General features: G+C 37.4%; 1 protein-coding gene across 1 annotated transcript in view; it reads right to left on the reverse strand.

The window, feature by feature from the left end:
• Window positions 1-14616, reverse strand: part of CCDC171 (coiled-coil domain containing 171) — a gene marked incomplete at its 3' end in the record, with an annotated part of 346216 nt that overhangs the window by 270968 nt on the left and 60632 nt on the right. The window contains exon 8 of the mRNA XM_081236213.1: window positions 9305-9451. Coding sequence (XP_081092339.1) covers window positions 9305-9451 — 147 coding nt within the window. The remainder of the gene's footprint in view (window positions 1-9304; window positions 9452-14616) is intronic.

A 14616-nucleotide genomic window follows, 5' to 3' on the forward strand; every position in this document is an offset into this window, starting at 1 on the left:
TAAAAGCCACGGATATTTCTTTTTCCAGTTCACTTTTCCCTTGGTTCTCTGGTATCCAGCACCACATTTAGAAAATTGGATTGGGAATTTGTTACTTTTTTAATCTAAGAAAACATTGCTCCATGTTAAGATAATTAAGCCACACAATAGTCTATAGCGTATCAGATTTTTAAAAATTTTTATACACACACACACACACACACACACACACACACACACACACACATATATAAACTTCTTTGGCCCAGGCACATAAAGAAATCACCTCTTCACGAAATGTAACTGTGGAAGCTTCATTAAAATTTAAAACATTTATTAGGCTACACGTCTGTTAGTTGCTTTAGTCTGATATTACTGACATTTAATAATGTGTTCTACTAAATTAAAATTTTAACAATTTTCCTCTTTATTATTATTTTATTTTATACTAATCCTTTTTTAAAAATACCAATGATGATTATAAGTACCTAGAATTACTAGTACTTAATGTCTCCACAACTGAATGTAAAACTACATAAACTGCTTTCTAGGAATTTAACTTCTCCTTCATTATGTCATCATCTGGTCAAAGAGCCAATACAAAATACATTCACTTAAATATAAAACAAAAATTTGTAAGGTGTCTAAACATGAAGAATTGTAGATAAGTCACAGGACTATACTTGTCCACTTAGAAAATTCTTATAAATAGAATAAAAATAGACTCTCTGGACACCCTCAAAGCTTCAAATTCCCCCAAAGCAGAGACCTGGTATTATCAAAAGTATTTACAGAGTAGCTAAGAAAAAACTCAGTATAAAACTAGTCTAAAACAATTTTATATTTACAACATTAATCAATTTAAAAAAAAGAAATTGGGGCAAGTAAGTATTTTACAAGAAAAAAAAATCAATACGGAGTTATCCAAAAACAAATCCTAAAGTTTAGGCATTAGACACTACCTCAATTGAGTCAAAAGTGACTTATCAAGAATCTTACCAACAAAAATCACTGTTACCTAGCACTTCTTCATACCTATAAGGCAATTAAAATGTTTTTAGTGATGATCATAGAGTTTTAGAGCATCCTAAAGTGTCTTCTAAATGATCTTTTTAAATTCTAAGTATATTCAGAACTTTATTCTAATCCTTTTCTAATAGGCCATCCACAAACTACATGATATTAAAAATGATGATATAAAATATGATGATGCATTCCTGAATTTTCTGGCCTGAAAAAATGTTCAGCACAAATGACAAATAAGCTAAAAATACTACTTGGAATATAATCTCACTTTTAAATTTCTTTCTCTAACCTCATATAAAATTAGACCATGTGTGGTAAGCGTATGAGTAATTTATCTTTGCCAAGTTCAAGTTCATAATCTGGCATTATTATTGAGAGTTCCTATACACTCCACATCCCGTTTTCCCTATTAAAACATCTGACAATCATATAGCACAAAGAACCCATTAAAAACATATAATGGATCTGAACACCTATTTCTCCAACGATATACAAATGGCCAATAAGCACATGAAATGATATTCAGCATCATCAGACATCAGAGAAATGCAAAGCAAAACCACAAGATACCATTATACACCCATTATATACATATATATATGTATATATATTATACACCGACAGCCCCTCAAAAAGTTAAACATAGAGATATCATGTCACCTAGCATGCCCACTCCTAGGTGGAACTGAAAACATGTCCACACAAAAACTTGTACACGGGGCTTCCCTGGTGGTGCAGTGGTTAAGAGTCCGCCTGCCAATGAAGGGGACACGGGTTCGTGCCCCGGTCCGGGAAGATCCCACATGCCGCAGAGCGGCTAGGCCCGTGAGCCATGGCCGCTGAGCCTGCGCGTCCGGAGCCTGTGCTCCGCAACAGGAGAGGCCACAACAGTGAGAGGCTCGCATATCGCAAAAAAAAAAAAAAAAAAAAAACTTGTACACAAATGTTCATGGAGGCATTATTCACGATAGCCAAAAAGTGAAAACAGCATAAATGTCTATCAACTGATGAATGGATATACAAAATGTGGTATATAATACAATGGGAGATTATTTAGTAATAAAGAGGAATGAAGTGTTGATACATGATACAACATGGATGAATCCTAAAAACATCCTACTATGTGAAAAAAAAACACCAAAGACCACATACTGCATGACTCCACTAATATGAAATGTTCAGAACACGCAAATATATAGAAGCAGAAGTAAATTAATGTTTTTTTAGGGATGAGAGGAATGGGGAAAGAGGAGAGTGATAGCTAATGGGTGTGGGGTTTCTTACTGAGGTGATGAAAACATGCTCCAATCGACTGTAGTGATAGCTGTACAACTCTGTGAATATACTAAAAACCACTGAATTGTACCCTATAAATGGGTGAATTTGTAGCATGCAAATTATATCTCAATAAAGTGTGGTTTTTTTTTAAATCATCAGTATGAAGAGTTTAACCTCCAGGCATCCACCTCCACCCTAATTAGCCTACAACTACCCCTCCCTAACCACTACACAAACACAAACTGGAGGTTTATTATCTGGAAAATGTCAATCTGAAGCCAAGGTTGGACATAGAGATACATGGGGTGGGCAGAGCAGGGGTAGGGGGGTTGGTGTACAAGACTGAAGCCAGGGGAAATTCTGTATACTGAATAGTGTGAAACACAGATTTTTCCTCCACTTCCTTCTTCCATTTAATAACCACCAAAGAGGAAACTAGCAGGTCACTCCTTGTAGAAAAAAAGAGAAAAGTCCTATGGACTGTAACATTTCACCACTTCCCAATGAAATATTTGGCACATCTCATCACTCTACAGTAAGGTTTCCCTAAGGTCAATACTTACATTCAACTGCCTACTCAACATCTCCACATGGATGTCTAATGGGCATGTCAAATTTAACATCTTTAAAACCAAACTCCTCATCTCTCCCGAATTTACTCCACTTGCATTCTTGGCCAGGTTGAGTAAATGACAGTGCCATTCCCCCAAAGGCTCAAGCCAAAATCTTTGGCATTATCTTTTACTCCCTTTCTTTTTCTCTCACAAGCCATGTCCAATAAATCTGAAAATCCTACTGGTTCTATCTTCCAAAACACATACAAATCTGACTACCTCCTCTACCACTACTTTGGTCTAAAGCACCATAATCTCTCATCTAATTACTTTAATAGTTTCCTAAATGGCCTCTTACAATCTGTCTTCCAAAGAGTATACAGAATGATGCTTTTAAAAAAAATTAGAGGGGACATGTCACTCCTCTGCTTAAAACCTTTCAATGGCTTTCCATCTCAGAAAGAAAGCCAAAGTTCTTACAATGAACTCCAAAAGACCTTCAAGACTCTATAACATCTGCCTACCATTCTCTACACCCTACTAGTCTCTCTCTTGCTCAATCCATTTCAATCACAATGGCCTACTTGCTATTCCTCAAACTTTCCAAGCACACTCGCATCTCATGGCCTTTACACTTTCTATTCCTTCTACCTAGAATCTCTTCCTCCAGATAGCCACATGGCTCAGTCCTTTTCTTCCTTCAGGTCTCTGCTCAAATGCCGTCTTATCAAGTCAGCCTTCCTTGACCACTAACACAAGAAGGTAACCATTCCACCCCACCCACCCCTTGTCTTCTTTATTCCTCTCCATAGGGCTTATCATATTCTATTTAATTTCATGTGTGATTCTCCCTGACAAGAGTGTCAATTTCAAGAGGGAAGAGGCTTTGTTTTGTTCACTGCTATGCCTCAAACACCCGAAAGTGTGCCTGACACTCTCGAGGTTTTCTGAATAAACAAATGAATACAGTAGTCATAATATAGGATCAGGATGCTATAAAAATGGTACAGAGAACAAGAGCCCTCAGAAACTAAAAAGAAAACATATTCAATTAGAAGATTAGAAAAGTCAAGTAAATCTCCCACGAAGCAACAACAACAAAAATACAGAGAGAAAGACAACAAAAGGTAAGAAAAGCAAAACATCAACCAGTTGGTCTACCAAATGAACAATTAAAAACCCAAGAAAGAGAGAATAAAAAACCCCTGAGCAGGAAATTATGAAGAAATAACACAAGAGAATTACACAAAATAAAGATCATGAGTCTCCTAACTAAAATGGCCACCAAATGCGCTGCACAATGAACACAAAAAAATCTATACTAAGAATCATTGTTTATCTTTGATGTTCTGAAATTTTATAGTTAGTGGGAACTCTATAGCAGAAATAGCTTGGTGTCTTCACAAATACAAGGGGAAAAGAAAGCTATAGATGGAGAACCTATAGATTGAGAGACTTAAGAGACATATCAACCAATTATAATGTATAGACCTACTAGGGATTCTGATTCAAACAAACTGTAATCATACATACATTTTTATGCCATATATGTAGCAATATGAAATTTAAATAATATCTGGATATTTGATTATATTAAGTAATTACTGTTAATTTAAGTTTGATATTGATAATGTGGTTCTAAATAAAAGGCCCCTTATTTTTTAGAAATCACAATGAAATATTTATGGTTAAAATGATATGATGCCTGGGATTTGTTTCAATATAATATGGGAAGAAGGAAAGTGAATAGGGGTATGAATGATTCAAGATAACCCATAAATGAATAATTTTTGAAGCTGGTGATGGGTACCATTAGGTTATTATACTATGCTGTCTACCTTTTTTAATATTTAAAGTTTTCTATTTAAAAAAAGTGAAAAAAAAGAAAAGGGAACCCTCATGCACAATGGGTGAGAATGTAAACTGGTACAACCACTATGGAAAATAGTATGGAGAGTTCTCAAAAAATTAAAAATAGAAAAATAAAAAAATAGAACTACCATATGATCCAGCAATCCTGCTTTTTGGTATTTATCCAAAGAAAACAAAAACACTAGTTAGAAAAGATATATGCACCCCTATGTTCACTGCAGCATTATTTACAACAGCAAAGCTATGGTAGCAAACTAGGTGCCCACCAACAAATGAATGGATAAAGATGTGAGATATATATATATATATATATATATATATATATATATAATGCAATATTACTCATCGATAAAAAGAATGAAATCTTGATATTTGCAACATGGATGGACCTAGAGGGTATTAACCTAAGTGAAATAAGTCAGACAGAGAAAGACAAATACTATATGATTTCACTTACATGTGGAATCTAAAAATGCAAAACAAATGAACAAACATGACAAAACAAAAACGGTTATAGCTACAGAGAACAAACAGGTGATTGTCAGAGGGTAGGGCATGGGAGGGGAAGAAAGATACATGTGAAGGAGATTAAGAGGTACAAACTCTCAGCTGTAAAATAAATGAGTCACAGTTATGACATGTATAGGGTAGGGAATATAGCCAGTAACTAGGTAATATTTTTTGTGTGGTGACAAATCATAACCAGACTTATACAGTGATCATTTTGAAATGTGCAGAAATATCAAATCACTACGTTGTGTAATAGGAACTCACATAGTGTTGTAGGTCAATTATACTTCAAAAACAATCAACCTCATAGAAAAAGATATCAGATTTATGGTTACCAGAGGCAGGGGGGTGAGGGGAGGGGTAACTGGATGAAGGCAGTGAAAGGTACAAACTCCCAGTTATAAGATAAATAAGTACTAGGGATGTAATGTACAACATGTTATATATAATTAATACTGCTGTATGTTATATATGAAAGTTGCTAAGTTATTCCTAAGAGTTCTCATCATAAGAAAAAAATGTTTTTTTCTGTTTCTTTAATTTTTTATCTATATGAGATGATAGATGTTCACCAAACTTATTTTCATAATCACTGCATGATGTATGTAAATCAATAATTATGCTCTATACCTTAAGCTTATACAGCGCTGTATGTTGATTATATCTCACTAACTGGAAGAAAAAAAGGCTTAAAAAAAATAGAGAAACAGGAAAGCTTTCAGAGAGGAAGAGTGAGAAAAGGGTCACCACAAGGGAACACAAACAAGAATAACATCAGGCCTCTCAACAGCGACAGAAGAGACTGGGAACGAGGGAGGCAAGGCCTTTAAATTCTGAAAGAAAGAATTCCATCCTAAAATTCTATATTCAGCCAAATTCTATCTACCTTAATACTTTATTGATAAAAAAAATCATGTTCAGATACGAAAGATCAAATAAAACTTAGCTCCCATACACCCTTTCTTTAGAAGCTACTAGTCTATGTACTCCAATGAAGTGAAGAAGGCAAGAGACCTAAGAAACTGAAGATCCAACAGAGGATAATGAAAAAGTCCCCGGGTGACAGCTATGCCATATGCCTAGAAAGCAATGAGGAGATAGAACAGGAGAGAGTCCCAGAAGAACATGATAATTTTCTGAGAACAGACTCTATAAAGCAGCCAAACAGAATTCCTTCAAGGTTTTAAAAATTTACACACCCACCATCATGGTACAAGAATTTTTAACAGCACCCTCACCAGTGCTGGGTACTATCATTTTCGTTCATCTTATTATTTTGAGTGTTACTGTCTTTCTTACATTATGGTGAGGTGGAGCATTTTTCCTATGTTTGTTATCCATCTGAAATTATTCTTTCATATCTTCTTTGATTTACTTGGTAGATTTTTTCATAAAGACCTTCTCCTTTCTCTTATCTAACAGTAGGGGATTTAGAGAGACAGAAATATATTTACCCTTTGCTGAAAATATTTTTCTCATTTGGTTGTCCTTTTATTCGAAGTGGGGATTTTACTTACATATGACTTTAATCTTTCCTAGTCAAAGCTATAAATCCATTCCTAAATATTTTATTCCTTGGTTTTTATGATTAGTAGTAAGTCATAATGACTCAGAGAGCAGAAAAAATTAAACTACATTTTCTTCTTATTTTATCATTGTTTTTAATATTTCACTCTTTTTAATCCAACTGGAATTTATTTTACAATATAATGTAAGATAGGAATCTAATTTTATTTTGTCCCAAATAGTTAACCAATCATTTCAACACGATTCACTGAATAATTTTTCCTATCCTTACTGATTTAAAATGATACACTCTACAAGTCTACTACTGACCTTTCAAACCTGACATTGAAAGTCTGGTCTTAGAGGTATTGTACTTTTTGGCCACTCAACAATCTTTCCCCTTCTTTTTTACCAGCACCCTGATTTCTATATAAGAATTTATTTGGGGGGCTTTAATTTTAGCATAATTAGAGGAATTTACTTGGGGCAAATTACTTCTTTCAATCAAATGTTCTCTTCCAGATTAGAATCCTGAATAAAGTTACAAAAAGAATAAAAACTATTGGTACCAATTCACCTCAGCTTCATCCATCATTTCTGCTACCAAGAACTCTGGAGATGCTCTGGGACTCATATGATTTCTAAGTTGATTCCCCAACATTCCTTGTGATTCTGTGGATATGATTCCCATATTCTTCCAATGAATTCCCTATTTATGTTAACCAAAGTCGGTTTCTGTTGCATACAACCAAAAGAACACAATTGATATATTACTGAAGTTTTATAATCTGTACTAACTTCTGGTATAGTAAGTGCCCACTCATTACTCTTACCAAAATGTTTTATAGATCCTCATGTGGATGAACTTTAGAATCTGTCTTCCCAAGATAATTCCACTCAATCTTTGATTGGAACTGCTTTAACCCATAATATAATCTAGCGAGGATTCATAACTTTACACTGTTAAGGGTTCCCAAAATGTCTCACCATTTTCTTTTAAGACTCTCAGTTAAATTTCATAATTTTTAATGTATTTGTTGTTAACTGTATTCCTGTTTTTGTCACTATGGTGACAAAAACTTTTTTAGTATCTTATTCTCTGATTATTACTGGTATATTAGAGTGTAAACATAATTGCTATATATTATTTTCTTCTTGACCTCCTTATTGAATGTTCTTACTAGTGTCAATAATTTCAAAGATGATTTTCTTGACCATTTAGGGTTATTAGCATATCATCTGAAAATAATCAGAATCATACCCCCTTCATTCCAAAATTATAATTTTTTATCACTGTTCTTGCTTTTATATATTTCTTTGGCTAAAATTCTCAGCACAGTGTTAACTGACAGAAGTGAGTTTAATGAGAGTACCTCCACCATTTTATCATTAAATACTCCTTATAAATGTTTATTTACCTTATAAGAATTATAAATTATGTTTAAGACAAACTTCTTTATCTATTGAAATACTTAATTTCCCACAAAGCAAAAGAAAATTTTTTTTAAAAAATTAACAAATAAATTAGCAATCTCTCAAGATTTAAAGTGGTTATCAGTATCATTTACTCACAAAAGTCATATTTTTTCATTTGTAAATTAATGCTCCTTTCCTATCTAAAGTCTAACCTGGGGACTCCCCTCGTGGCACAGTGGTTAAGAATCTGCCTGCCAATGCAGGGGACACAGGTTCAAGCCCTGGTCCAGGAAGATCCCACTTGCTGCAGAGCAACTAAGCCCATGCACCACAGCTACTGAGCCTGCACTCTAGAGCTCGCAAGCCACAACTACTGAGCCCACGTGCCACAACTACTGAAGCTCACATTCCCAGAGCCTGTACTCCACAACAAGAGAAGTCACCACAATGAGAAGCCCGTGCAACGCAACGAAGAGTAGCCCCTACTCACCACAACTAGAGAAAGCCCGCATGCAGCAATGAAGACCCAACATAGCCAAAAATAAGTAATATAAATAAAAATAAATTTATAGGGCTTCCCTGGTGGTGCAGTGGTTGAGAGTCCGCCTGCCGATGCAGGGGACACGGGTTCGTGCCCCGGTCTGGGAAGATCCCACATGCCACGGAGCAGCTGGGCCTGTGAGCCATGGCTGGTGAGCCTGCGCGTCCAGAGCCTGTGCTCCAGAACGGGAGAGGCCACAACAGTGAGAGGCCCACATAATGCAAAAATAAATAAATAAATAAATAAATAAATTTATAAAAAAATAAAAAATAAAAATAAAGTCTAACCTGAAAAGCACTCCACAAAACTATGCAGCTAGTACACAGCATTCAAACTACAAAATTAGAATTTAATATCTTTTCTTATGTTGCTTCCTCAAACTTGTAATATAAACAATTACCTTCAAACTTTCCAAATATTCCAGGACAATTAATTATTAAAAATAAATAGTTTTTTTAAATTAGGAGCAAAATATAATTTACTCAAATACAGAAGTTTTCAAGGAAGCCAATATTCAATATATATAAATGTCAAAAATTATATTTTATTACAGAGTAAAACTTTGTCCTTAAATTAGTAACTAGCCATCATATATGTACTATAAAAGAATGAGAAAATATACCTCAAACTCTTTTCTAAGACGTTCCTCTCGTTGAATGCTAAATTTGAATTCACTTGTCTGTCGATGTAAAAGGTCAGAGCTCTCCATGTGTTTGGCTTCTAATTTTTCTACTTTCTCGTGCATATTTTGTAAAGCATTATATTGCTCCTAGAAAATAGTTCATTTTTGCATCAATAAAGTTTATAAGCCAACAATGACTAAAATTTATTCTATAAAATACAGTGAGCAACTAAACCTGTACTTCAACCATAATAATAGGTTAATTTATATAAGCAAGAGAGGCCAAGATATTCTCTAGCGATGTTTCAGAATATACATGTGTTTAAAAAGTGCTACTGGAGTTTTACAACTTAAAAAATCTGAATAAGGGAAGGACCTTCAAGATGGCGGAGGAGTAAGACGTGAAGACCACCTTCCTCCCCACAAATACATCAAAAATACATCTAGGGCTTCCCTGGTGGTGCAGTGGTTGGAAATCCGCCTGCCAATGCAGGGGACATGGGTTCGAGCCTGGGTCCAGGAAGATCCCACATGCCACGAAGCAACTATGCCCGTGCGCCACAACTACTGAGCCTGCGCTCTAGAGCTCACGTGCCACAACTAGTTAGCCTGCATGCCACAACTACTGAAACCCATGCGCCTAGAGCCCGTGCTCTGCAACAAGAGAAGCCACCACAATAAGAAGCCCGCGCAAAGCAACGAGGAGCGGCCCCCGCTCACCACAACTAGAGAAAGCCCATGCGTATAATGAGGACCCAGTGCAGGCAAAAATAAATAAATAAAATAAATTAATTAAAAGAAAAAAAAAAACATCTACATGTGGAACAACTCCTACAGAACACCTACTGAATGCTAGCAGAAGACCTCAGACTTCCCAAAAGGCAAGAAAATCCCCACGTACCTGGGTAGGGCAAAAGAAAAAAGAAAATACAGAGACAAAAGAATAGGGACAAGACCTGCACCTCTGGGAGGGAGCTGAGAAGGAGGAAAAGTTTCCACACACTAGGAAGCCCCTTCACTGGCGGAGACGGGGGGTGGGTGGGGGAGAAGCTTCGGAGTCACGGAGGAGAGCACAGCAACAGGGGTGCAGAGGGCAAAGCAGAGAGATTCCCGCACAGAGGATCTGTGCTGACCAGCACTCACCAGCCTGAGAGGCTTGTCTGCTCACCTGCCAGGGTGGGTGGGGGCTGGGAGCTGAGGCTCGGGCTTCGGTCGGATGGAGGGAGAGGACTGGGGTTGGCTGCATGAAGACAGCCTGAGGGTGATAGTGCACCACAGCTAGCCAGGAGGGAGTCTGGGAAAAAGTCTGGACCTGCCGAAGAGGCAAGAGACCCTTGTTTCGGGGTGCGCAAGGAGAGGGGATTCATCCCCATCTGCCCACAGGAGGCAGAGCACTGCCTAAACAAGCTCCAGAGACAGGCATGAGCCACGGCTATCAGCTCGGACCCCAGAGATGGGCATGAAACACTAACGCAGCCATGAAGAATGCTGTGTGCAAGCACAGGTCACTATCCACACACACACAACCCGCCCATGGAGCCTATGCAGACCGCCACTGCCAGGGTCCCGTGATCCAGGGACAACTTCCCCGGGAGAACACACAGCACACCTCAGGCTGTTGCAATGTCACTCTGGCTTCTGCCACCACAGGCTCGCCCCACATTCCAATTCTGACTACTGTCCCCTCCCTCGCCCCGGCTTCAGTGAGTCAGAGCCCCCTAATCAGCTGATGCTTAAACCCCCTCCAGTCTGGGTGGGAAAAAGATGACTGACAGTGACCTACATGCAGAGGTGGGGCCAAAACCAAAGCAGAACCCCAGGAGCTGTGCAGACAAAGAAGAGAAATGGAAGTTTCTCCATGCAGCCTCAGGAGCAGTGGATTAAATCTCCACAATCAACTTGATGTACCCTGAATCTGTGGAATACCTGAATAGAAGAATCATTCCAAAATTGAGGCAGCGGATTTTGAGAGCAACTGTAGACTTGGGGTTTGCTGTCTGCAACTGATTTGTTACTGATTTTCATGTTTATCTTAGTTTAGTTTTTAGCACTTGTTATCATGGGTGAATTTGTTTATTGGTTTGGTTGCTATCTTCTTTTTTTATTATTTTTCTTTTTATGTTAATAAATTCTTTTCTTTCTTTTTTTCTCCCTTTTCTTCTGAGCCGTGTGGCTGACAGGGTCGTGGTGCTCCAGCCTGGTGTCAGGCCTGAGCCTCTGAGGTGGGAGAGCCGAGTTCAGGATACTGGACCACCACAGACCTCCCAGCCCCATGTAATATAAATTGATCACAGCTCTCCCAGAGAACTCAGTCTCAACACTAAGACACAGCTCCACCCAACAGCAAGCAAGCTCCAGTGCTGGATGCCCTATGCCAAACAACTAGCAAGACAGGAACACAACCCCACCCATTACCAGAAAGGCTGCCTAAAACCATAATAAGGGCACAGACACCCCAAAACACACCACCAGATGCGGCCCTGCCCACCAGAAAAAAAAGATCCAGCCCCACCCACCAGAACACAGGCACCAGTCCCCTCCACCAGTAAGCCTACACAAGCAACTCAACCAACCCCATCCACTGGGGGCAGACACCAAAAACAAGGGAACTACAAACCTGCAGCCTGCGAAAAGGAGACTCCAAACACAGCAAGTAAACAAAATGAGAAAACAGAGAAATATGCAACAGATGAAGGAACAAGGTAAAAACCCACCAGACCAAACAAATGAAGAGGAAATAGGCAGTCTACCTGAAAGAGAATTCAGAGTAATGATAGTAAAGATGATTCAAAATCTTGGAAATAGATTGGAGAAAATAGAAGAAACATTTAACAAGGACCTAGAAGAACTAAAGAGCAAACAAACAAAGATGAATAACACAATAAATGAAATTAAAAATTCTCTAGAAGGAAGCAGTAGCAGAAGTAACTGAGGCAGAAGAATGGATAAGTGACCTGGAAGATAAAATGGTGGAAATAACTACCACAGAGCAGAATAAAGGAAAAAAATGAAAAGAATTGAGGACAGACTCAGAGAGCTCTGGGACAACATTAAACGTACCAACATTCAAATTATAGGGATCCCAGAGGAAGAAGAGAAAAAGAAAGGGACTGAGAAAATATTTGAAGAGATTATAGTTGAAAAGTTCCCTAATATAGGAAGGAAATAGTTAACCAAGTCCAGGAAGCGCAGAGAGTCCCATACAAGATAAATCCAACGAGAAACACATCAAGACACATATTAATCAAACTATCAAAAATTAAATACATAGAAAAAATATTAAAAGCAGCAAGGGAAAAGCAACAAGTAACATACAATGGTGTCCCCAAAAGGTTAACAGCTGATCTTTCAGCAGAAACTCTGCAAGCCAGAAGGGAGTGGCAGGACAAATTTAAAGTGATGAAAAGGAAAAACCTACAACAAAGATTACTCTACCCAGCAAGGATCTCATTCAGATTCAACGGAGAAATTAAAACCTTTACCGACAAGCAAAAGTTAAGAGAATTCAGCACCACCAAACCAGCTTCACAACAAATGGAAAAGGAACTTCTCTAGGCAGGAAACACAAGAGAAGGAAAAGACCTACAAAAACAAACCCAAAACAATTAAGAAAATGGTAATAGGAACACATATATCAATAATTACCTTAAATGTAAATGGATTAACTGCTCCCACCAAAAGACACAGACTGGCTGAATGGATACAAAAACAAGACCTGTATATATGCTGTCTACAAGAGACCCACTTCAGACCTAGGGACACATACAGACTGAAAGTGAGGGGATGGAAAAAGATATTCCATGCAAATGGAAATCAAAAGAAAGCTGAAGTAGCAGTCCTCATATCAGACAAAATAGACTTTAAAATAAAGACTATTACAAGAGACAAAAAAGAACACTACATAATGATCAAGGAATCAATCCAAGAAAAAGATATAACAATTGTAAATATTTATGCACCCAACATAGGAGCACCTCAATACATAAGACAAATGCTAACAGCCTTAAAAGGGAAAATTGACAGTAACACAAGAATAGTAGGGGACTTTAACACCCCACTTTCACCAATGGACAGATCATCCAAAATGAAAATAAATAAGGAAACACAAGCTTTAAATGACACATTACACAAGATGGACTTAACTGATATTTATAGAACATTCCATCCAAAACAACAGAATACACTTTCTTCTCAAGTGCTCATGGAACATCCTCCAGGATAGACCATAACCTGGGTGACAAATCAAGCCTTGGTAAATTTGAGAAAACTGAAATCGTACCAAGTATCTTTTCTGGCCACAAAGCTATGAGACTAAATATCAATTAGGGGAGAAAAAACTATAAAAAATACAAACACATGGAGGCTAAAAAATATGCTCCTAAAAAACCAAGAGATTTCTGAAGAAATCAAAGAGGAAATCAAAAAATACCTAGACACAAATGACAATGAAAACATGATGACCGAAAGCTTATGGGATGCAGCAAAAGTAGTTTTAAGAGGGAAGTTTATAGCAATACAATCCTACCTCAAGCAACAAGAAAAACCTCAAATAAACAACCTAACCTTACACCTAAAGATATTAGAGAAAGAAGAACAAAAAACCCCAAAGTTAGCAGAAGGAAAGAAATCATAAAGATCAGAAATAAATGAAAAAGAAATGAAGAAACAAATAGCAAAGATCAATAAAGCTAAAAGCTAGTTCGTTGAGAAGATAAACAAAACTGATAAACCATTAGCCAGACTCATCAAGAAAATAAGGGAGAACACTCAAATGAACAGAATTAGAAATGAAGACAGAGAAGTCACAACTGACAATGCAGAAATACAAAGGATCATGAGAGATTATTGCAAGCAACTCTATGCCAATAAAATGGACAACCTGGAAAAAATGCACAAATTCTTACAAAGGCACAACCTTCCGAGATTGAACCAGGAAGAAATAGAAAATATAAACAGACCGATCACAAGCACTGAAATTGAAACTGTGATTAAAAATCTTCCAACAAACAAAAGTCCAGGACCAGATGGCTTCACAGGTGAATTCTATCAAACATTTAGAGAAGAGCTAACACCTATCCTTCTCAAACTCTTCCAAAATAGAGCAGAGGGAGGAGCACTCCCAAACTCATCTACGAAGCCACCATCACCCTGATACCAAAACCAGACAAAGATGTCACAAAGAGAAAACTACAGGCCAGTAACACCGATGAACATAAATGCAAAAATCCTGAGCAAAATACCAGGAAACAGAATCCAACAGCACATTAAAAGGATCATACACCATGATCAAGTGGGGTTTATCCCAGGAATGC

This window comes from Mesoplodon bidens (genome assembly GCF_964165515.1).
Source record: "Mesoplodon bidens genome assembly, chromosome: 6".
NCBI classification, from domain to species: Eukaryota; Metazoa; Chordata; class Mammalia; order Artiodactyla; family Ziphiidae; genus Mesoplodon; species Mesoplodon bidens.